Raw genomic sequence first — 22,611 nt, 5'->3', positions numbered from 1 at the left:
GAAGCTCAATTAAGGTCACAGGGACACGTTGTATGAAAGTATTCAGGCCATCAGGTGAAGCTGAACAATAGTGTCTTCCAAATGAAGTTTCGTTACACTTCCTCACAAAGGCCCAACACTGACTTGCTTTATAGTCGGAGGCACCACCTAGCCCTGGAGGTAACACGAGGCGAGATCCTGACGACTTATTGGCACCGTTTTGGGAAAGACTACGACGAGGGATGTGTTACAGGAGCTTGTGTGCTACATTAAGTGTGAAACAGACAGTTACAGGAAGATTATGCCAATAAAAATGTTTTCCTGTTCAGTATAAAACTTCCTAACAAATGTTGCCAAGTGCTTCAATGGAACTCATTGTCCTGACCTTTGAGAACAAGAAGAGGCAACACTGTTGCATGTCTTTTCTTCTGTACAAACACACCCAGTACCCTTTGGACAAGTAGTGTAATTCAGTTAATTTTCAACTACATACATGAAGCATGTTCGTGCAAGGATGAATGGATTTATGATAACTTTGAAGTCACATACTTTGTCTTCACACTCGCAAAAGCGTGCACACACATGCAGTCTTAATACCCAAATAAGGGATAATGATTAGATTGAAAGACACACTCACATGCCTGAATACAATTTTCAGTATATGCATGCACACAATATAAGAAAATGCACTCAATATATAAGAATATAAAAAAAATTCAAGTAACAATGCTTTTAATATATGAAATGTTATTTTGGGTTATTTTCATCTTTCTTGACAAATCTCACAGCGCCTCACCCTCTGCAGTTCCTGTGTGATGCAGCCAGTTTGATTTTGAGAGGCAGTAGTCATGGTGAGAGCCGAGCAGAGCGGACAATTTTGAAGAGGAGCCAATGCTTTTTGATCAGTGGCCGCGGCATGCCTAAGGGACAGGCGGAAGGACCTGAAAAACCAGCTGCCTGAGTGAGCAAGCGTGGAGCCTCCTCCTCCTCTTGACTCTCCTCCTACTCTTCACATAAACACTCTGATTCACACAGAAACAGCACACAGAGGCATCTCTGCTTCTTTTGCACCCTTTTTGTCTTTTGTTTGTGTCCGTCCCGTCTGTGTGTACCTGTCAGACCGTCACTCTAGCAGCACCTGGGACTTATTTACTCTCTTGGAGTAGCTCACACACTCTTCTTAACTGTTGTGCCTCCTGCCCCGGACTTGCTGTGACTGTCAGCCCTCCACTGGTGGACTATGCCCCCATCCGCCAGCTGAGGGAGGGGGCTTTGTGCTGCTCAGGCTCCCATCTGGAGAAGGCTTGAGCTGGAATCAAAGAGGACACCGTAAGGTAAGTCTCTGCTTTTGACTCCTTTTAGAGTTTTCCTCTAAACTTTGTCCCGTGTGGTTTGGGGAATCATTTCTTGTCAGTGTTTTCTGTGTGTGGGAGTGCACACTGTGAGAGTGTCAGCGTATGTGTGTACAGTATCTGTGTGAGGGGTTCTCCAGACAATATGGCGAGACAGCAGGTGAGTCTCGGGTGAAAGGGAATAGCTCACATTCCAGAGAGCTCTCAGATTCAGGATTCAACTTGTACTGTTGAACCTCCGAGTAAGGAGTTTTTAACATCAGTTCCTAGCACTATCTGCTGGTGTATCTCTTTATTGATAAGTATTTATGTGATGGAACAGCTCTACTTATCATCTAATCAGTTGCCACTAATAGGAAATGATGTCTTCTGTTTACAAAGCACTGTTGTGCCATTCAGAGTTCCCCAGTGTTTTCATAGATGATGATGATGTAGTTAACATTTGCATTTTTTGTTATTTGACCTGAGGAGTTGTCCTATATTTTAAGTTTGGAAAGCTTACCTGCTCCTCTAGTGTGTTTAACTCTTTAGCTCATTAAATGAGTCAACAATCCTGCCATAAATGTTAATGACTAGCATTGAATAGCAGCTGCACCCTACAGGTTTTAATAAGATTAAAAAAGAGTTTGGATCGTTTTGAAGTGTCACTGGGATGATGGCCAGTGTAAACGGCGTGTAAACATTTTAGCATTTTTTTATTGGCTAACAGTAGTTTGTTTTTGTTTAACAACATAGTCAATAGGTAAAAAATAAAACATTTAAATTCAAAGGCCAAAAGTAAAGAAAAGTAATGCAGGGTGCAAAGAACAACAAGCAGACTATCCCGCAATAATGATGTCCACTCGTTTTATTTATGGAAGTATGAATAAATGAATGCAATCACACTGACGCTGTAATTAGACCACCACTACTCAACTTAAAAAGTCTGATTTAACTTATTTTCACACGAGAAATATAAATACTTGTGTCTGGCTCTGCAGATGATAAGCACAGTGCTATTATGTGTACTTTCTTTTGTTATTGCTAAACATTATTGCTATCAAGTCCGATAAGCATTCTTTGAAAATATGCCTTTATTGTCCTGCCTTAGAACGCATAGTGGACACACCAGAAAGGACTGTGTGAAAGAGACTCGAACTAAAACATTTGCTGTTTTTTCAGGATGCTAAACTCTTAATAAAAAGTAAGGCTTATTTTATAAAGGGAGTGTTGATTCAGTTTATATGTTGCAAACTGAAGTGTTAAATTAATAGATATAATACAAAGAGAAGGAATCAAGGAAATCCAGCTCTACTACATTACTTTATTCTGACTAATATGATCTTAGTATTGTACAGTATTGAGTAAGGTCTTGTCCTATTGGATTAAAATACTTATATGTGACACCTTCCTTGAAAATCAAAACCCAACATTTGAGCAGATTTCAGTTTTTGGTATATCTATATTCATTTTAATAATCAAATACTATTAGGAAAATAAACACATTGCATGCATTCAAAATCCTTAAATACACATCATTTAAGATAGTTGTCATGACCCAATGATTTAAATTGGCTGTCAGTGGTGGAGTGATAAATGCCATCGACTGACTGATTTTTAACTCAGTGCAGCTTCTGTACACAGTTAACAAACACAGAGATAATACCATTTCATTTCCCTTATCAAACAAATAAACACTAGATAATGTTTGAGCATAGTTTCAATGCTCTTCCACTTATATTTCAGCTGGACTCACATCAATGTGAATAAGACCAGAGCGTTCATGTCATTCAGAATCAGACTCTGGTTTATAGTCACTAGGTTTTCACATCCAAGAAATGTGTTTTGATGTATTGGTGCTTGACGTAAAGATAGTAAGCTCATTTAAAATGTAAATATAAAATAAATTATTCAATAAAATCAAGACACATGAATATATGAAACAATAACATAAAAATACAAAAACATAACAATTATGTCCAAAAAACTGAAATGACTAATAGAAGAAAAAACGAAAAAAAGGATGTAAAAATAACTATAAAATATGTACAATATATCTGAATTCAAAATGAAAGAGCTGTGCAGTTTTACAATTGATTATATTGTGCAGGAATGTGCAAAATCGTCTAAGGCAGTGGTTCCCAACCTTTTTTCCCAAGAGCCCCCCCAAATGACTCCTGTTGGAAGTTGCCCCCCCCCCCCACACACACACACACACACACACACAAGGGGGGGGGCGCAACAGCGGTAATTAAAGTTTAAAAGTCTCAAAAATGCTACAACTACTGTCACAAACTGGATGAATATGAAGTATTTTGTTAAAGGAGGATGAAAGCGTAATTTAGGAGCACTATTGGAGTGACTTTGATGGTTATTGGACTCAGGATTAATTCATTTGGATTCCCGCTGTATGAAGAAATTAAAGGACGGCGCGGAAGTGGAAACAATTCACAAAGGGATTAAACTGTTAAAAACACATGCTCAAAGTAAGCCGGATTTTGCCGATGTGTTTATGTGGATTCAAAAGTCGTAAATAATCTACAAAATGGAGGAGACCAATCTGATCGGAGCAACTGTGACAAATAATCCAACTGAAACCGGCATGGACAATGACTATGTTTTAAAAATGCGCTTATCCAGAAAAGCCTGGTTTGGACACTTTATGCGCAGAAGAAACATTTCTATTAAAGAAAGAATTATACATTTCTGTCTTTTTATGCCTTTAATAGCTACTAACTTGAATTGTTATTCAAATTAATTAATCAATTATTTTTTATATTTTATTGTAATGTAGAGACAAGGCTTTTAGTGACAATCATGTATTGCTTTAAAAAAATAAAAAAATAAAGTCTAAATATGATATTTGGCCTCAAATCATCTGAGGCCTGCAATCTTTGGCGCCCCCCAGGTTGGGAACCACTGGTCTAAGGAATGTGCAACAGTTAAACAATAATACAACATGTACATAAGATAAAGTCTAAAAGGTTGGTAACTCATCTTCCACTTTATCCCAGCTATTTTTAAACTAATATAGATTGGACAATAACTGAATCAATCGAAGCCTTTTGAAAAAAGCATTGACCAGGCTTGTTTGTGCGATCACACCACAGTACTTTTAGTTGTGTTGCCTTTCTATAAATATCCATTTGTCATGCTTTTTGTAACCATCTGAAAAATACATTGTAAGCTGTTGTGCAAACCTACCCTCAATGACAACGTTCTCTCCTTTCTCCTGTTGTAAGATTCTTAATAGCAATATAACAAAACATAATATTGAATTATTTAAATCATCCTTTTGCTAACCTAATTCTGTATTCAGATGATTCTTATTCAATTTTCCCCTCATGATGTGTAGATATATTGCAGTGCAGTGATGTATAATGACATAACAATGCTGTTATTACTACTGTACTTACACTCACATCATGAGTGTGAGTGAAACTTCTGTGCAGCAATGCAGAGCCAAGGCTCAGGAAAGGATGGAAGCTGGAGCGGCTTTAGTCAAACACTGTTATTTATTGAGAGTAGAATACGGCCGGAGAGATCACAAAGTATATCACACTTTTATGTGAGCCACCTAGCAACACTCTAAAGACAAAGGGTAGAAACATAGATCTATATCCTTAAAGGAGGAACCTAAAAAGCCCGCCTTTCCTACCTTAATCATTACCAGACATTGGAACAAAGACCCGTTGTGCCAAACTTCTCACCCAGAGGAAGGCAGATGACCTCTTGACCTGTGTCCTCCTCACATTACAGGCAAGAGCATATGCGACTTAACGAAAAGCATATGTTTGTATTTTAACAGTTTCTCAGAATAGATGAGAACCTCAAGACACAAAGAGATCGGATTAAAATATTCTCTGACAATGAACTGACGCACAATCGTGATATATGACCTCTTTACCCAATACATATTTTTATTAGCTAGTTTTCAAATCTCAGATGTCATATCACGTAATTGTTATCAATAACAGTCCACTGTACACTGTGCCAGAGGCCTGTCAGTGCTGTAACAAATCCCTTAGTGACGGATTGAGGTCGATACAAGTCATAGTTAAATCCCTCTTTAGCATGACATCTGGAAAAACAAATCATATGTGAAATGTACATCTGACATGACGCAGATGACCTCTCTGCGGTGACTTCAGACTGTGTGCTTGTTGAACTAATAGCTCCACCTGTGTCTTATTAACGCGCCTCTAACAGACAGCTCAAATATTGACTCTCACCGCCACTTGATGAAGGTCATGCTTTGAACATGTTTATGAACGTGTGTGTGCAGGAGCCGGCGTTAAACACAATGTCTGGAAGAGTGGGGAAGAGTCGAGCAGGTTAACGGCTCTGTCTGGTTTTTCCTCGTATAAAAAGAGGAAACGAAATTGTTCCTGTTCTGCGTTGAGAGTCCGCTCTCTAAAAAAGCAATAAACGATTTGTTTACTGAGGGTGGAAGAAAGGATATTGAATCTGCCATGTGAGTGAATAGCTGCAATTTGTGGAACAACAAACAAACTATTATTACAGCAAGAAGAAGAGTAGATACTGACGTCAAAGTGATATGATTAGTTGAAGCTTCAAATTCCTTTGCCTACAAATCATAGAAATCCTGTTATTGGTGATATCTTTGGCTTTATTGTTAGCAGAAGCAGGCCAGCCGTCAGCACTGTTACATCACAGGAAGAGGATCCTCTGTTTATGTGGATTTTATTAATATTGTTCTGACATTTAGACCTATTTCTTGCCATTGTGCTTTACTAGCACTCACATTTGAATTTCCCTTCTGTTATCGTGACAATAAAGGATGTATGTTAATTGTTTATGGCATATCCAGTGTGTGGATAACTACATTTATCAATTGATGGTGCTATTTGGTTATCACTCAAGCTATTTAGAAGCTGTTATTTTGTGTATTTGAAGAGATGGTTCCCCATGTTATGACCTTATCATGGAGGGATAGATGAGCTGGTTATTACCGATCTCAAATATATCAGTACAATAAAAGCGAAACTACAGCCAGTGGTCACTTATTTTAGCTGAGCATAAAGAATGGAAGCAAGGGTTAACAGTTCTACACTTGGGATTTTCTCAGAGGTCAATGTCTTCTTTTGTCTGAGTAAAGGGTTAGATTTTCTCCTGAATTTGAGATCTAGATGAATGTGAAGAGGAAAATCAAACAACAATTCTGTCTAGTAATATTTCACATAGTGTTTTAACTTATCTTAAAGTTGTTGGAAACATTTTCTGCGATATATACTTAAGATATAATAATATGGATATCAATTAACATCTTGGTGGGGGTTGAATGCAGCGGAAACATTTTGTGTGTGGTAAATATACTTAACCTGTTAAGCCCGAGAGACCCCGTTTCCGGGGGCCTCCTGCAATATCTTGCAGAAAACAGTGTCTGAGGGCGTGTTCATTTAATAAACTATAAATGTTTTATATCCATGTAATGGAAATAAACTCATCTAACTGATCTTTTTTTTTTTAAACCCATAATGCTAACGCTAAGCCTCTGAATTAGCAACGAGCGAAAAATGCTAACAGATGACTGCACCGAAATTCACTCACAAAACCTTATTATTTATATTTGCTGCACATCTCAACCCATCGTTTCACATCGTGAGGAGACACAGAATCGATGGGTAGCCTCATTATCACTAAATGATACGAACTCTCTGAGATAATAACAAGAACACACATCAAAATGGAGCTAGTTAGCCAAAAACGGCAAAATGGCTCACCTGATTGATTGATTGATTGATTGATTGATTGATTGATTGATTGAAAAGTGTATTAACAGCTTGTATATTGGGTACAGTACAGTACAGTACAAAACATACAATTGTTAAGGGGATGCAGACCAGAGAAAGACTTTCGTCTTGTTTACATCAGGGTCCCCCATTTCCAATTCATCATATAATTTAAGACATATAAGACATATTTGACATACAGATGGCTTATTTACAATTTACATACAGGTGGTTTTTTACATACAGATTGCTTATTTACAATTTTCATTTTAGATTTCGTTCTAATACATCCTAACCGGACATTTAAGACATACCAAGTCTACAGATATACAGTTAGTAACAGAGTCTAAAATGGGTGTTTTTGTTTACCAGAGAGGAGATCCGGTATAGGAATCTAGTTCTTTGATTGACTTTTTTTATGACATTGGATGCCATTTTGTCACAGGAGAGGTTTGCCTCAAGAATAGATCCTAGGTATGTAATTTCCTTCTTACTTGTGACAATAATGTCGCCCACTGCAACTGAGAAGTCGTCGGATTTGCTGAGATTATGTTTCGAACCGATGAGAATGGACTCTGTTTTACCCAGGTGTAATGATAATTTATTATCGGCGAGCCAGGTGCAGATTCTGCCGAGCTCGGAGCTGAGGGTTTTTTCAACCTGCAACCTGTTCCTGTCAGAGACCAGCAGGGCTGAGTCGTCTGCGAACAGGAACAAGTTGCAGTCACATGCTGATGACATGTCATTTACATAAATTAGGAACAGTAACGGACCTAATATGCTTCCTTGTGGAACACCACAGCTCACTGGGAGGGGACGACGACGACAGAGTACCGTTTACCTCCACCATCTGTTCTCTCCCCTCCAGGTAGGATTGCATCCAGCCCACCGATAGTTTATCAAAACCAATTGCTTTTAGCTTGTCAATCAGAATGGGGTGATTGACAGTGTCGAAAGCCTTTTGTAGGTCCAGCATCACCATGCCGCAGTACTTGCACTCGTCCACCTCTTGTTTGATGTGGTCGCTCAAATAAAGAAGGCATGTGTCAGTGGAGTGGGATGTTCTAAAGCCAGATTGAAATTCATAGATTCCGCGAGGTACTTTTCGACCTGTTCATATACTATTTTTTCCATGACTTTCGAGATGGAGGTAAGTATAGAAACAGGGTGGTAGTTGCCTAATTTGCTGCCCTTTTTGTGCAGGGGGGTTACTCTTGCAATTTTGAAGTCTTTGGGTACTTTTCCATGTTTTATGGAGAGGTTAATTATGTGAGCTATGACTGGTGAGATGGCGGTTGCTGTGTCTCTGAGGAATTTGGAGGGATATTGTCGTGGCCAGTGGCCTTGTTAGGTTGGAGGGCGCTCAGTTTAATGAGTACCTCTGCTGTTGTTATCCTTGCTAGACTGAAATCATCTTTGCGTACCCCTAGGTTTTTGTAGTAGGTCATGATGTGATCTACTCCAAAAAGCCCTGAGTGGGAGGGTAATTTATTTACAAGAGTTGTGGCTATGTTTGTGAAAAAAATGTTCAAGTACTTGGCCACATCCAGTTTGTCTGTGATGAGCCTGTTATCTGTCTTTAAAGTTTTTTACTGCAGCCAAGCTGGTTATTGAGTAATTTCCAAAGTTCACGGGGTTTATTTTTGTTTTCCTCAGTTTTGACATTGATGAAATTCTTTTTGGCAGTTTTGATCATGGAGCTTACATCATTTCTTAGTCTGTTTCTTTCCATTTTTAGTTCAGTCACGTGGGCCTGTGTGGTATTCTGGTCAAAAGTGGTCTTCAAGTGGTCTTCAATGGCATTAAAACGATAAAAACGATGCTGAAGTTAATCCATAGGTTAATCCAATGTGTCTGTGTCACTTTGAATGATTTCTGATAATCCATGAGCTGAGCAATAATAGAAGACGCAATTTTTTTTTAACATGTGTGTGTGTGGGGAGATTCCCCTTCCATTATATTGGCTCTAACGGTCAGAAAGAGATGTCACATGTCAACATCGAAGCCAGAGATAAGGAAACCCAAATGGCCCCTGAAGAGGTTTTTTTTGCTAAATCTGTCTAAAAAGGTCAAATATCACTTGTTTTGCATCAATCTTGATACAGGGTACTTATTATATGTTGTACTTTGGATTCCTAAAGCTTTTAGTCTACTAACCCATCATCCAAGGTTAGTTTTCACTATAAGTACAAAATATGTTTTGGACGGACACTATAATTTACAGTTTTTTACCATGTTCAATCTGAATTTTCTTTAAAATAAAAAACATCTATATTGAATCTGACTTTTCTACATCCAACTCACAGGCTTATCATTACTTTGAGAAAAAAGATTATTAATTTAGCCCTTTTAGAAGGGAAGTAATGGTCATTTGTTCTGGGAATGTCATTTTCGAGCCTGAGACCTGAAAAACAGGCTCGGGGTTTAACAGGTTTAAGTCTCTTCATACTGCATCATTAAAATAGGCATCTTTTAAACAGTTATTAATTAGATGTTCCTGCGTACCAATGTTGGCTGTCCTCAGGGCAATTATGGTTTTTGCTAATTAGGCAGCGCCAAAAGAAAAGTTGTTTGTTTTCCAGCAGAAGTCACATCATGAGACATGTTAGCTGTAGGTGTTTTCCTCAGCTGAGGGCTCTCATGATCCCTTTGTGATATCCAAATCAATGAATGCGGTGTATACCACCTCCTGTTGACACACCCCATGATGCAGCAGTTGACACAACCACCCACTAATGATGAAATGTCACCATGACCGCAGGGCTGCAATTGGCAACGCTAATAAATACCTGAACATACTATACATCAGCAGTGAGGCCTTCTTCATACTACCAGGGCTATAACACAACACAAAAACATGAGAGGAGCAGTTTAAATATAAGTGAAATTATCGTGCTTGAGCCAATCGGAACTACACTTTAAAGATTTCTTTATGCGATAGCTTGTTCTGGTATTCTTTAAAACTGCACCAAAGCAAGCTCAGTAGAAGTAATGAGAAACCCTTTCTTGTAGTAATATGGAAAAGTTCTAACGTGATCATAAATGACTTTTGATTATGAAAAGAAAAAGCTGAACTGCACATCGCTCTTTATCAGACATGGTTCTGGATGAAAAAAGCAACCTGTTGGAGCTTAAGATATCTATGTGATGAAAAAAGCGAACAGCCAATAATCTAAGCAAGTAGCCCGTCTAATTTGATTAAACAGGTGCAATATTGTTCAAGGTAAATGTATTGTCATTGTACAACACAGGGTTGCACAAGGAAATGCAGTTGTAATCCCTTAATGCTGCAGAAATTACAAAAAATCAAAACAAATACAATATCACGGTCCTACAGTATTGGTGAATGTAAACAGCAGCAACGAAACACTGGGGAATTCCCTGAGCCCTGAGCGGATACATGGCTGGCATCTTATTATTAAACATTAGACAGACATTTTTCCCACTATTGGGTCGTTGGAACAATTTCTCTCCCCTCCTGGCAGGAACATACGTAATGTGTGTAAATGTGTCAACACATGGGTCAAAGTCCCTCTTGTCTGTACATAATAAAATCAGTGCCCTTTATGTAGTATATTTATGTTTGTGGGTATAAATTCAATTAAAAAGGCTGATTCATTTACTCTAAATGGAGGCATACTCTTGTCCGTGCTGTGCAAAGGCCTCTTAGTATTTGTTATTTTAGTTTTCTCCAACATGTTACCAATGCAGCGGTATTACTACCTTTAAACAGCAATATGATCGGCCACTTATCAGAAACTGTCACCTCTGCAAACAGCAAACATGATCTACGTCATTACTAATCTTTAGGCTTAATAGTGTGTCAACACAGGGAGAGTTGATTGTGTAATGTTTGCTCTTGAGCAGGAAGCCGGATAAGACGTACAGTACACGCAGGTATCGAGGAGTCTCAGCCTTAAAAATCCTGATTTGGTTTTATTTAAGTAATTGTTTGTTGGAAAATTGTGGACACATTTTAGCCATGTTACAGGAGCATGCTGTGCTTTTCGTCTCTGGGTGTCACATGTATGGGGTTTTAAATGGTCCTTTAACAAGGCCTGCAGGATATACTTGGAGGTGTAATGTAAAGTTTTCTACTCCATTAAAGGTTAAGGCTATTTATACAAGCCTGTATTTTGTCCATACATTAGCTGCAGAAACACAGCAGCCAGATGTCATAAAAACAAGCCAAGAATGTAATCTCATAACCTTTGTGAACCAAAGTACATTTTGAGTGTAAGGTAAATGTTGTTCCTAGCTAATGTGAAAAATGTGTTAAAAACATATATATAAAATGAATATCCAATTAGAAGATTGATACTGTTCTTAAAACTGTGTTGTAGATGTGTAGCTGGCCCCAGCAGCTTAGCTTAGCTTAGCTTAGCATACAGACAGGCAGCAAGGGGAAACAGCTAGCCTGCTTATCAAGAGGTAAAAAAAATCTGCCTACCAGAATCTTCTAAAGCTCACATATTAGTTACACATCATTATTTTGCTCCATTGTTTAGCTCTAACCATTTTTTAGGAAAAACCCCCGGAGAGGAAATTACTGCTCCCAGCCAAGAAAAATTGTTATTTAAATACTTTGGTTTTTGTTTGGATAAAACAAACGAGACTTTAATGTGCTGGTAGGCGATTTTAGACATAGCCAGGCTAGCCTTGCTTCCTGTTTTTATGATTAGCAACATGTTTACTTAACTAATGTGAGGGTATCAACCTTCTCCTCTAACCCTCTGCAAGAAAGCAAATAATAGTATTTTTCAGAATGTCCTACTTCTACCGGTGGCAGACTCTGTGGCACAAAATAATTAGGCTACTGTAAGTGTGTGATAAAGACAGAAATGAAAGTAGGACAGTCTTTCAGCAGCCAGGTGTTCATTACAAAGTACCCCCCCCCCCTCCACCCACTTTTTCATTTATTATAACAGGCTCTTTGTAACTGCAGCAGCTACACACCTGAAAGGTAAAAGTGAAGTTAGATTGCCGTTATATTTGCCATCAGTTAGTGGTTTTGAGAGAGACGAGAGTATAAAATCTGTCAACGACCTCTCGTTAAGTTAACGAGTGATTCATAAATCTGGTGTTCAGCTGAATCTTCAAAAACAGAGATGCTACAGACGTAAACGTTTTCCATACTTTCTTGTGAATTTGAATAAATCAATAGAGCTGTCAATCTAACAGAAAACAGAGGGCTTGGTATTGTGTGTCTCTGCTCTTCCTTGTGTCAGGGTTTCCAGCTTTTTATAGCCAATGCAAATGTTGTCAGCTTGAATACCTCTGATTGTGTTACTCTGCTTCACTCCCTGTAGCCACAATGCAACGTAATTCATGTACTCATTGTAAGAAACACAAGGCCTCTAAGTGTATCCGTCTCTTATACTTATTGTAATTGTTGCAAAAAAAGATGTCAACGGTGATTGAAAAACGTGACATTTATATAATAATTTTACATAAATATGATAACATAAAATCATTTGGAAACTTGTTTAACAGGTAAACTGCCCGCAAAACCATAAAGAAAGATGGTTTTGGGCAACGATTTAAAGATAATCTTGTGATTAATAGTGACTTATCTAATGATTCTCTGAGTCACTTCACTGACTCACCTCTCTGAAGAACCAGCACCTTACCGTGGTAGAGAGGTTTGTGTGCCCTGATGAACCTGGGGGCTGTGTTGTCTGGAACCTTGTATTCCTGGTAGGGTCTCCCATGGCAAATTGGTCTCAGGCAAGGGGCCAGACTAAGATTTGTTCAAAAGACCTCATGAAAGAAAAAACAAGAAGTGAGGATACCCGGCCCGGAGGAAGCCCGGGGTCCCCTTCTGGAGCCAGGCCCAGAAGGAGGACTCGTCTGGAGCCGGGCCCAGCCCGAAAAGGCAACGTGGGCAACACCTCCGCTTCTCCGTCCCGCGGGCCCACCACCTACGGGAAACAGCGATGGGGTCGGGTGCGCTGCCAGAAGGGTGGCAGTGAAAGCGGAGGGTCTCGACGGACCAGACCCGGGCGACAGAAGCTGGCTTTGGGGACGTGGAACGTCACCTCTCTGGGGGGGAAGGAGCCGGAGCTTGTGCGGGAGGTGGAGCGTTACCAGTTGGATCTGGTTGGGCTCACCTCTACGCACAGCGTCGGCTATGGAACCTTACTTCTGGATAGGGGTTGGACTCTATTCTTCTCCGGAGTTGCTCAAGGTGTGAGGCGCCGGGCGGGTGTGGGGATACTCACAAGTCCCCGGTTTGGTGTTTCGTTGTTGGAGTTTACCCCAGTGGACGAGAGGGTCGCCTCCCTACGCCTGCGGGTTATGGGGGGGAAAACTCTGACTGTTGTGTGTGCTTATGCACCCAACAGCAGTTCAGAGTATACGGCCTTCTTGGAGACCCTGGAAAGAGTCCTGTATGGGGATCCTGAAGGAGACTCTTTAATCTTGCTGGGAGACTTCAACGCACATGTGGGCAATGATGGAGACACTTGGAGGGGCGTGATTGGGAGGAACGGTTCCCCTGATCTGAACCGGAGTGGTGGTTTGTTACTGGACTTCTGTGCTAGTCATGGATTGGCCATAACAAACACCATGTTCGAACATAAGGATGCTCATAAGTGTACGTGGTACCAGAGCACCCTAGGCAGAAGGTCCATGATCGATTTCGTTATCGTATCATCGGACCTGAGGCCGTATGTTTTGGACACTCGGGTAAAGAGAGGGGCGGAGTTGTCAACTGATCACCATCTGGTGGTGAGTTGGGTCGAGTGGCGGGGGAAGCCTCTGGATAGACCTGGTAAGCCCAAATGTGTAGTTCGGGTGAACTGGGAACGTCTGGAGGAGGCCCAAGTTCAGGAGGCCTTCAACTCACACCTCCGGCGGAGCTTTTCGGGCATTCCTGTGGAGGTTGGGGACATTGAACCAGAGTGGTCGGTGTTCAAAGCCTCTATTGCCGAAGCCGCGGCGGGGAGCTGTGGTCTCAAGGTCCTAGGTGCCTCAAGGGGCGGTAACCCTCGAACCTCCTGGTGGACACCGGTGGTCAGGGAAGCCGTCCGACTGAAGAAGGAGGCCTTCAGGGATTTATTATCCCGGGGGACTCCCGAGGCAGTTGCAAGGTACCGACAGGCCCGAAGGGCAGCAGCCTCATCAGTGGCCGAGGCAAAGCAGCGGGTGTGGGAGAAGTTCGGAGAAGACATGGAGAAGGACTTTCGGGCGGCACCAAAGTTGTTCTGGAAAACTGTCCGACACCTCAGGAGGGGTAAGCAGGGAACCATCCAAGCTGTGTACAGTAAGGATGGGACGTTGTTGACCTCAACTGATGGAGTGTTAGGGTGTTGGAAGGAACACTTTGAGGAACTCCTGAACCCGACAACTCCGCCCTCTATGTTAGAGGCAGAGCTGGAGTATGACGGGGGATCAACACCAATCTCCCGGGGGGAGGTCACTGAGGTCGTCAAACAACTCCACAGTGGCAAAGCCCCGGGGGTGGATGAGATCCGCCCAGAAATGCTGAAGGCTCTGGGTGTTGAGGGACTGTCATGGTTGACACGTCTCATCAACATTGCGTGGAAGTCGGAAACAGTACTGAAGGAGTGGCAGACCGGGGTGGTGGTTCCCCTTTTTAAAAAGGGGGATCAGAGGGTGTGTGCCAATTACAGAGGCATCACACTACTCAGCCTCCCCGGGAAAGTTTACTCTAAGGTACTCGAAAGGAGGGTCAGGCCGATTGTCGAACCTCAGATTGAGGAGGAACAATGCGGATTCCGTCCTGGTCGTGGAACGACGGATCAGCTTTTTATTCTCGCAAGGATCCTGGAGGGGGCCTGGGAGTACGCTTATCCGGTCTACATGTGTTTTGTAGACTTGGAGAAGGCGTATGACCGAGTTCCCAGTTACTGTGGGAGGTGCTGCGGGAGTATGGGGTGAGGGGGTCTCTACTCAGGGCCATCCAATCTCTGTACTCCCAAAGCGAGAGCTGTGTCCGGGTCCTCGGCAGTAAGTCGGACCCATTTCCGGTGAGGGTTGGCCTCCAGGGCTGCGCTTTGTCACCAATCCTGTTTGTAATATACATGGATCGGATTTCGAGGCGTAGTCATGGGGGAGGGGGTCTGCAGTTCGGTGGACTAAGGATTGCACCACTGCTTTTTGCAGATGATGTGGTTCTAATGGCTTCATCGGTCTGCGACCTTCAGCAGTCACTGGATCGGTTCGCAACCGAGTGTGAAGCGGCTGGGATGAGGATCAGCACCTCCAAATCTGAGGCCATGGTTCTCAGCAGGAAACCGATGGACTGTCCACTCCAAGTAGGGAATGAGTCCTTACCCCAAGTGAAGGAGTTCAAGTATCTCGAGGTCTTGTTCTCGAGTGGAGATGGGCCGGAGAATCGGAGCAGCGGGAGCGGTACTGCAGTCGCTTTACCGCACCGTTGTGACGAAAAGGAAGCTGAGCCAGAAGGCAAAGCTCTCTGTCTACCGGGCCATTTTTGTTCCTACCCTCACCTATGGTCATGAAGGATGTGTCATGACCGAAAGAACGAGATCGCGGATACAAGCGGCCGAGATGGGTTTTCTCCGCAGGGTGGCTGGTGTCTCCCTTAGGGATAAGGTGAGAAGTTCGGTCATCCGGGAGGGACTCGGAGTTTAGCCGCTCCTCCTTCGCGTCGAAAGGAGCCAGTTGAGGTGGTTCGGGCACCTAGTTAGGATGCCACCTGGGCGCCTCCCTAGGGAGGTGTTCCAGGCACGTCCAGCTGGGAAGAGACCAAGGGGTAGACCTAGGACCAGGTGGAGGGATTATATCTCTTCGCTGGCCTGGGAGCGCCTTGGGATCCCCCAGTCAGAGCTGGTTGATGTGGCCAGAGAAAAGAAAGTTTGGGGCTCTCTGCTGGAACTGCTACCCCCGCGACCCGACCACGGATAAGCGGGAGAAGATGGATGGATGGATGGACTTCACTGACTCAGAGACTTAGTCATGAAAAGAGGATGAGGAACTCTCATTATGACGCTTGTGCAGTTCTAGTGTTTGAAGTATGATTGACATTTCTCAAACAAAGGGCAAGCGGACATTTTTAATGAACCTACAAGTTTTATAACTCTGAAAACAGAACAGAAAATGGCCGCAGGTGTAATTATTGTATCTGTAGTTTGCATGAGTTTGCATGAGTTTAGATTTAAGGGCATGCAGGGGGAAGTTTCGGGTTACAGGGCGGCCCTGACAGTGTGGGATGTTTCCTGAACAGTATCAGGGAACCTAGATGATAGAGGATCTCTGTGTGAAACAACAATTGCATCAAAGTAGATTAGATCAAGATTACAGTGTGATCAGTGAAAACATGATGAGTCTGGATCATATCACCTGACAATACACTTTGTTTTTGTTGTATGATTAAATGAGTCATGATTGAGAGAACACGAACCAACTTCGCATAATATCAAGCGCATCTTTATATTATAATATTTTTGTCATGGTAGTTATGGATATAATTCAATTCATTTTTAAGAAAGTGCAGTGAATATGGTAATTCGTGGATCAATAAGGGAAACAATTATGGAATAATGTGTCTTATTTTAAACTCACCAACAAATCCAACGAGAAGACAAATGCAACTTAATCTCTCAGTATTTTCCAAATTCCCTGCTGAGTCTGCAACTTCCAGCACCAAGTCCATCTGTTAGGACTGATGATAAAGATCTAGAACAACATTTGCAAAATTTTAATTTAAAACATATGGACACTTTTTTGTAGGAAACAATACTCAAAAAGGAGCTCATAGTAGGAATAGATGGTGCATGTGTGATTGACTTTAAAACAACTACATTTTACGCACAGTATTTTACCCAAAGATGAACATTTTTCAACTCTCTGAGACCAGGAAAGATCTCTAAGCATGAAACACTCATCTCATAAGTGCCACATGTTTGGAGTTGAACATTGCGGATAAAGCGGTTGCCTGTCATCTCCTGTGGTTGGCTTTTCCGAATGGGGCCATGGACATAATGTTTGGGCCATCCCCACACCCTACCCCCCTTCCCTCTACAGCTGGTGTTTCCAGGGCCCCTGTAACGGAGGTGATCTCTGGGGCCGTAGATCTCGGCCTCCGTTACGGATTATATATAGCTTCATTATTGGCGAAGTATATTACTTTGTTCCACACTAAGACATTGCACAGGAAGCATGGGAATGTCATTTATGCATCTATTTGTCACGATCTGTCTATGTTTTAGTTTGTCTGCCTCTGTTTCCTGTTTTAGTTTGAAAAGTGTTCCCCCTCCCGTCTTGTCTGTTGCTGGTGATTGTGTTCACCTGGTGCCCTGTGTCTTCTCCTCCCTCCTCACCTGTGTCTTGTTGGTTTGATTAGTCCTATGTGTATTTAAGTTCTGTTTTCCTGTTAGTCTGTGTGTGGTGTATTGGAGCGATAAAGTATCAATGCAGTTCTGATAGAAGCAGGAGAGACACCGCTGGAGATCAGAAGAGAGAAACTTGCTCTGTCATACTGGGTCAGACTACAAGGAAGTGGAGAAGAAAATATTTCAAACAGAATATTACAGGATTGCTGGGAATATGCAAAATTCCAGGGACGTGGGTTTGGCTGGACAAGTAAGGAAAGAACGAGGGCATATGGAGTGGAGAATATCACGTTTGCCAAAGCAATCCCATTTAGCAGTGTTCCCCCATGGCTGTTCCCAGAAGCTAAAATAGATATGAGTATTGTAGAAAGGAAAAAAGAGTGGCAAATAAATGAAGTGGGAATTAAAACAAGTATGTATCTGAACGAAAAGTACTACAATTTCCTACAAATGTATACAGATGGTTCTAAGAACAAGGAAGAGTGTGTTGGAGTTGGCATATACATCCCAGACTTTAAAATATCTATTTAAAAAAGAGTGTCTGATCAATTATCAGTGTATACAGCAGAAATGCTTGCTGTAATAATAGGATTGCAGTGGGTTGAAGAGGTCAGACCAGATAGGGTGGTTATATGTACAGATTCATTGTCCATATTACAAAGCTTACAATCAACAACAACTACTAGAGAAGACATTCTCATAGAACTGAATCATAGCCTGTTAAGACTGCACAGAAGCGGCATAGATCTACAGTTCTGCTGGGTGCCTGCACATGAGGGGGTGAAAGGGAACGAGTGTTAGCAAAAAGTGCATTACAAAAGCAAATAACATTACCAGTTCAACTTGGTAAAGGAGAAGGAAAAGCAGTCATTAAGAAAAAAGGGATGGAGATCTGGCAGAAGAGGTGGGAAGAAGACCAGAAAGGCAAGGACTATCACAAAGTACAAAAGACAATTACAATTAATATTCATAAAGAAAGAAACAGAAGGGAGGAAATCATGATGGCTAGACTCAGAATAAATCACACGGCTTTGAATATTACGCTGTATTTCATGGGGAAAAGTGACAGTAACAAGTGTGCGAACTGTGCAGTAAAAGATGTAGAACATATATTGTTACATTGTGACATCTATAAAGCGGAAAGAGAACAATTAAAGGCTAAAGTCTTAGAGACAGAGAGGGAATGGAGTGTGGTTGGTGTTTTGGGAACAAAAGGAGAGGGAGTAAGAGCTACCAGAAAGGCACTGTTTAAATTCTTGAGTGAAACTGGGGTAGGAAAAATAATTTAACATTAGGTCAGGAAAGAACATAGATTTGTTTTATTGATTGATTGATTTATTTTTAATTTAATCTTGATTAGAGCATAAGTTAAAGAGTTGGAATTATGTGATGATTCATACTCATGTACAGGTGGCGGTATGCACCTTTTTAAGTTGTTTGCAATCCGCCAAAAGCAAGAGAAGAAGAAGAAGTAGTCTGTGTGTGTGGGAGATCCTTGTTGCTGCTGACTGTGTTCACGTGAACAGTAATATTGAGGCTGTGTCATGAACCACAAGGAGTAATAAATGCCCACCCCGGGTTGTATTTGGACGTTCTGCCTCTATCTGCCTCCTTGCTTGGTCGGGCCGCTCAATGGTCAGCTTTACAGCCCCATTTTACAATAATGACAAACACAAACTCACAAGGTGAAAACTCAAGCAGCCACACAATGGCGGGTATATTTACCAGACACCTTCACTTGGAGATGATACACTTAAAGTCAGTGCCCCTGAGAAAAAAAGATCTAAGACCTGTGCACTCTTTTTGACATAATTTAATAATACCAAAACTACATAGCATGACACACATAGCTCAACTCCCAACTTCATGGAAATAGCTACATCTTTAGTTTTATTTCTTTACTTATAGTCCTTGTGCCTTGATCATTTTTAGATACTCAAAGGAGTTGCTCAGGCTAACATACTTTATTACTGTTGTTATATGTTTTACAGGATATGTCTGATGTATATTTTTAACAATGTGGAATATTTTTTAAACCCTGAGAATGATATGCTGAAAAGTTGAAAAGTTCAAAGTACCAAACCTTCTTTTCAGCCTACGCAGGAAAAATAACTCCCTTTAAATTACGTAAGAATGTATTGTGTGTATTTTTTGTGTGTAGGAGGAGAGGGAAGATGTGCAATGAATTGAAATGTTAAAAACAACAACTGTAGCATTCACAACATTGTCCCCTGTCAGTTCTGGTGTGATGCACACCTAAAACCACAGACGTTTCCATAAAGCAGACATGACAGTGATGTATGGACTGAGGACATGATCCTAAAGAAAGTTGAACACAAAGTCGTTCAATCATGTCTGTCAGTTAAAATAGAGAAGTTTGCATGGCGGAAAAGTATACAGTATCGGCTGTTAAAAACTTGTTCATGTCCGATTAGTTATTTGTGAAAATGTTCTGGTGAGAATCCTCATTCCTGTGGTTTCTATAAAACATAATTCATTGGTGCACTCCCTCTGCTATGCCACCCGTCTACTGTATAAATATATCACAGATATTTTAGTCTTCAAATCTCATCCATATTCACTCCTCATTCTATTCGTGGTTCCCTGTCTTAATATGACTGCAAAAGAAACAGTTTTAATCTTTAACAATATGACCCTTACACACATGTAGTGCTTATCAGTCAAGGTCAGAAATTATTCTAATGTTTTGTGTGTGTGTGTGTGTGTGTGGGTGTGTCTGTGCAGGTTATTGTTGAAGATGCAAGCTCCAACTGTCTCATCTGTGACCAACACTACTGACCCTTCAAACACTACCCGCTGTCACAAAGACCAACGAACAAATACTCATCCAGAGTAAGGATAAACATACTGTGTGTGTGTGTGTGTGTGTGTGTGTGTGTGTGTGTGTGTGTGTGTGTGTGTGTGTGTGTGTGTGTGTGTGTGTGTTTGTGTGTGGTGTGTGTGTGTGTGTGTGTGTGTGTGTGTGTGTGTGTGGTGTGTGTGTGTGTGTGTGTGTGTGTGTGTGTGTGTGTGTGTGTGTGTGTGTGTGTGTGTGTGTGTGTTGTGTTGTGTGTGTGTGGTGTGTGTGTGTGTGTGTGTGTGTGTGTGTTGTGTGTGTGTGTTGTGTGTGTGTGTGTGTGTGTGTGTGTGTGTGTGTGTGTGTGTGTGAATGGGTGCATGCCTGCATTGTGTCCTTGTCCTCTTAACTTAGATACCGGTAAAACACACCCTTGTGAAAGAGGTGTTTGTCTGGACACTATAAGATCTTTGAAATTGTATGATGAGACAAGCCTCGTAAATAACAACAAATTGTGTCATGAAGAGATTGTTTGGGAGTGGCCCCCATACATTTGACCGAAAATATTTGCCATTCTCTGTTTTTCCTTTTGAGGGTAAGCTAAGCTACTACACACACTTCTTGTCGAGAATAAGTTGCATGGAGTAATGTGTCAAATGTAAAAAGACAAACTCAACCTTTCAACGTGTTCATTTTTCCTTCTCTGTCTCTCAGGTTCTGGGGCAATGATCGCTGTCATCGTCGTAGGCACCATCCTCATTCTCGCCATTCTTCTGATCATCCTGAAGACGTACAACAGGTCCGCAGACCGCATTCCTGTTTGATGGGACAATACCTGCATAGTGTATTTCACGAGCCATGAAACAAAACATCATTCTATTGGTATCAACTTCAAGGAGCACTATAAACCTGCTGCTGTTTAGTCTTCTCTTCAGGCTAATAAAAACAATAATTATTTTTAAGTTAAGGTAGTTTTGTAACTTTCTGCTGCTACCATTGTACGTTTTGGGACCTGCAGGGGGAATTTGAGGGGTAAAAACATTGTAATGGATTAATAAGAAATAATGAATGATGAGAGATCACATATAGACAGTACACTTATTTAAGGGTAAACAAAGTAAAAAGGTTAGGAAGTGTGGGTCATTTTATTCCCAGATTTTTTTTTAAATCATTTATTACTGACAACTGTTGAAGTTATTGGCATTAGAGCACAATTATACCAGAAGGCCAGAGGGCAGATCTATATCCATATTGACATATAACTGTTAAATACCAATTATGAAGATACAAACACTGAATATCACATTGAATTTAAGGGAAGTAACATCATTGTCTATTTGTTTCCAGGCGGACACATGTATCCAGAGTCCTCGGAGGCAACGGCGGCCCCAAACCTCGACCGAAGTTGTCACAATCCACCGTTCAGAGCAACATGCCGCTGAGCACCCTGGGAGTCAACTCTGTGTCGGGCAGTGTTTTTAACTCAAACCCGGCCTCGGAGAACAACTTCCAGCTGCCCAGAACGGAGCAGAACAGCGCAGAGGGAAACCACATAGAGCAGTCGAGCTCCATCAGTGACTCCACAGTGATCACCATACATGACACTCCACCCATAGGAGACACATAGCAACACGATGGTACTGACCGATGTGTCATCTTCATCCGTGACCAAATACTGTGTGCTGACTGAATCCCGTGGAGACTGGATATGTGACGTTAGTGTCGTGACTGTCGATCTCCACCAACTGAGCCACTGCTGGTGACTACAATAACATGATGTCCTTTTGTGTGCTACAACACACACCATGAACAGCATGCTACAATAAACAGACACAATGGATTGCATGAAGGATTTAGCATGAAAGGAAACTGAGGCTTTCTTGAGAAGAATTGCTTTTTGGCTACAGTCAGTGTTCAGAGTATAGATGCCAGAAGGTTCTCACTGTTTGTACTCTTTGCAGATTACTACTAATACAATGTGTAGTAAAGACTGTAATGGCTTGTCCATGTTGCGTGTACATTTCTGTATTAAAGAGGACCACATAAGTTCACGATTAAATGTAGGATTAGTGTAGACTTCTGAGAATGCAAAGGCGGTATGAAAGGGAAACTCAATGTATGTTTCAGCGAAATGCGCAAATGTATTTTGATTTACCATCAATATACCTTTCTAAATCTGGTTAACCTTGCATTCAATTATCTTTCGTTAAAGGAATCTATAACATGTCTGTATATATTTTTACCATAACGAAGAGACCACAAAGATATTATGAGACATCTGGGTGTCAGTCAAACACGCTGATCCTTTTATTCTGACGCCAAAGGATTTTGCACTTTATTTCCGTTGTTCCCCTTGTATTTGAATTGTTTGTGGTTGTTTAAATGAAGTGAGATACAAATAAAATATAATATTTCTAATTGTGGCTTACCTG

At 41.3% G+C, this 22,611-nt stretch overlaps 1 protein-coding gene across 2 annotated transcripts; it reads left to right on the top strand.

Annotated features, from left to right (window-relative positions):
- The first annotated feature begins 600 nt into the window (after window positions 1-600).
- ncmap (non-compact myelin associated protein) lies at window positions 601-22,597 on the top strand. Of its 2 annotated transcripts, XM_034231711.1 has the most exons (4): window positions 707-1,313; window positions 20,128-20,235; window positions 20,894-20,978; window positions 21,527-22,597. In XM_034231711.1, the coding sequence occupies exons 3-4, from the start codon at window positions 20,905-20,907 to the stop codon at window positions 21,804-21,806; spliced, it is 354 nt and encodes a 117-aa protein (XP_034087602.1). In that variant the 5' UTR covers window positions 707-1,313; window positions 20,128-20,235; window positions 20,894-20,904; the 3' UTR covers window positions 21,807-22,597. The 2 variants fall into 2 exon arrangements, with proteins under 2 accessions (XP_034087603.1, XP_034087602.1); XM_034231712.1 differs by lacking the exon at window positions 20,128-20,235 and having other exon boundaries at window positions 601-1,313.
- The last annotated feature ends 14 nt before the right edge of the window (window positions 22,598-22,611 follow it).

The sequence above is a fragment of the Gymnodraco acuticeps genome, unplaced genomic scaffold, assembly GCF_902827175.1.
Source record: "Gymnodraco acuticeps unplaced genomic scaffold, fGymAcu1.1, whole genome shotgun sequence".
Lineage (NCBI taxonomy): Eukaryota > Metazoa > Chordata > Actinopteri > Perciformes > Bathydraconidae > Gymnodraco > Gymnodraco acuticeps.
Note: the sequence above shows the minus strand (reverse complement) of the source record. Positions and strands in the feature narration are given on the sequence as shown.

Coding starts and splice junctions, on each gene's coding strand:
- ncmap (XM_034231712.1), top strand. CDS start 20,905: ATGATCGCTGTCATCGTCGTAGGCACCATCCTCATTCTCGCCATTCTT. Junction 20,979..21,526: donor ATCCTGAAGACGTACAACAG/GTCCGCAGACCG, acceptor ATTTGTTTCCAG/GCGGACACATGTATCCAGAG.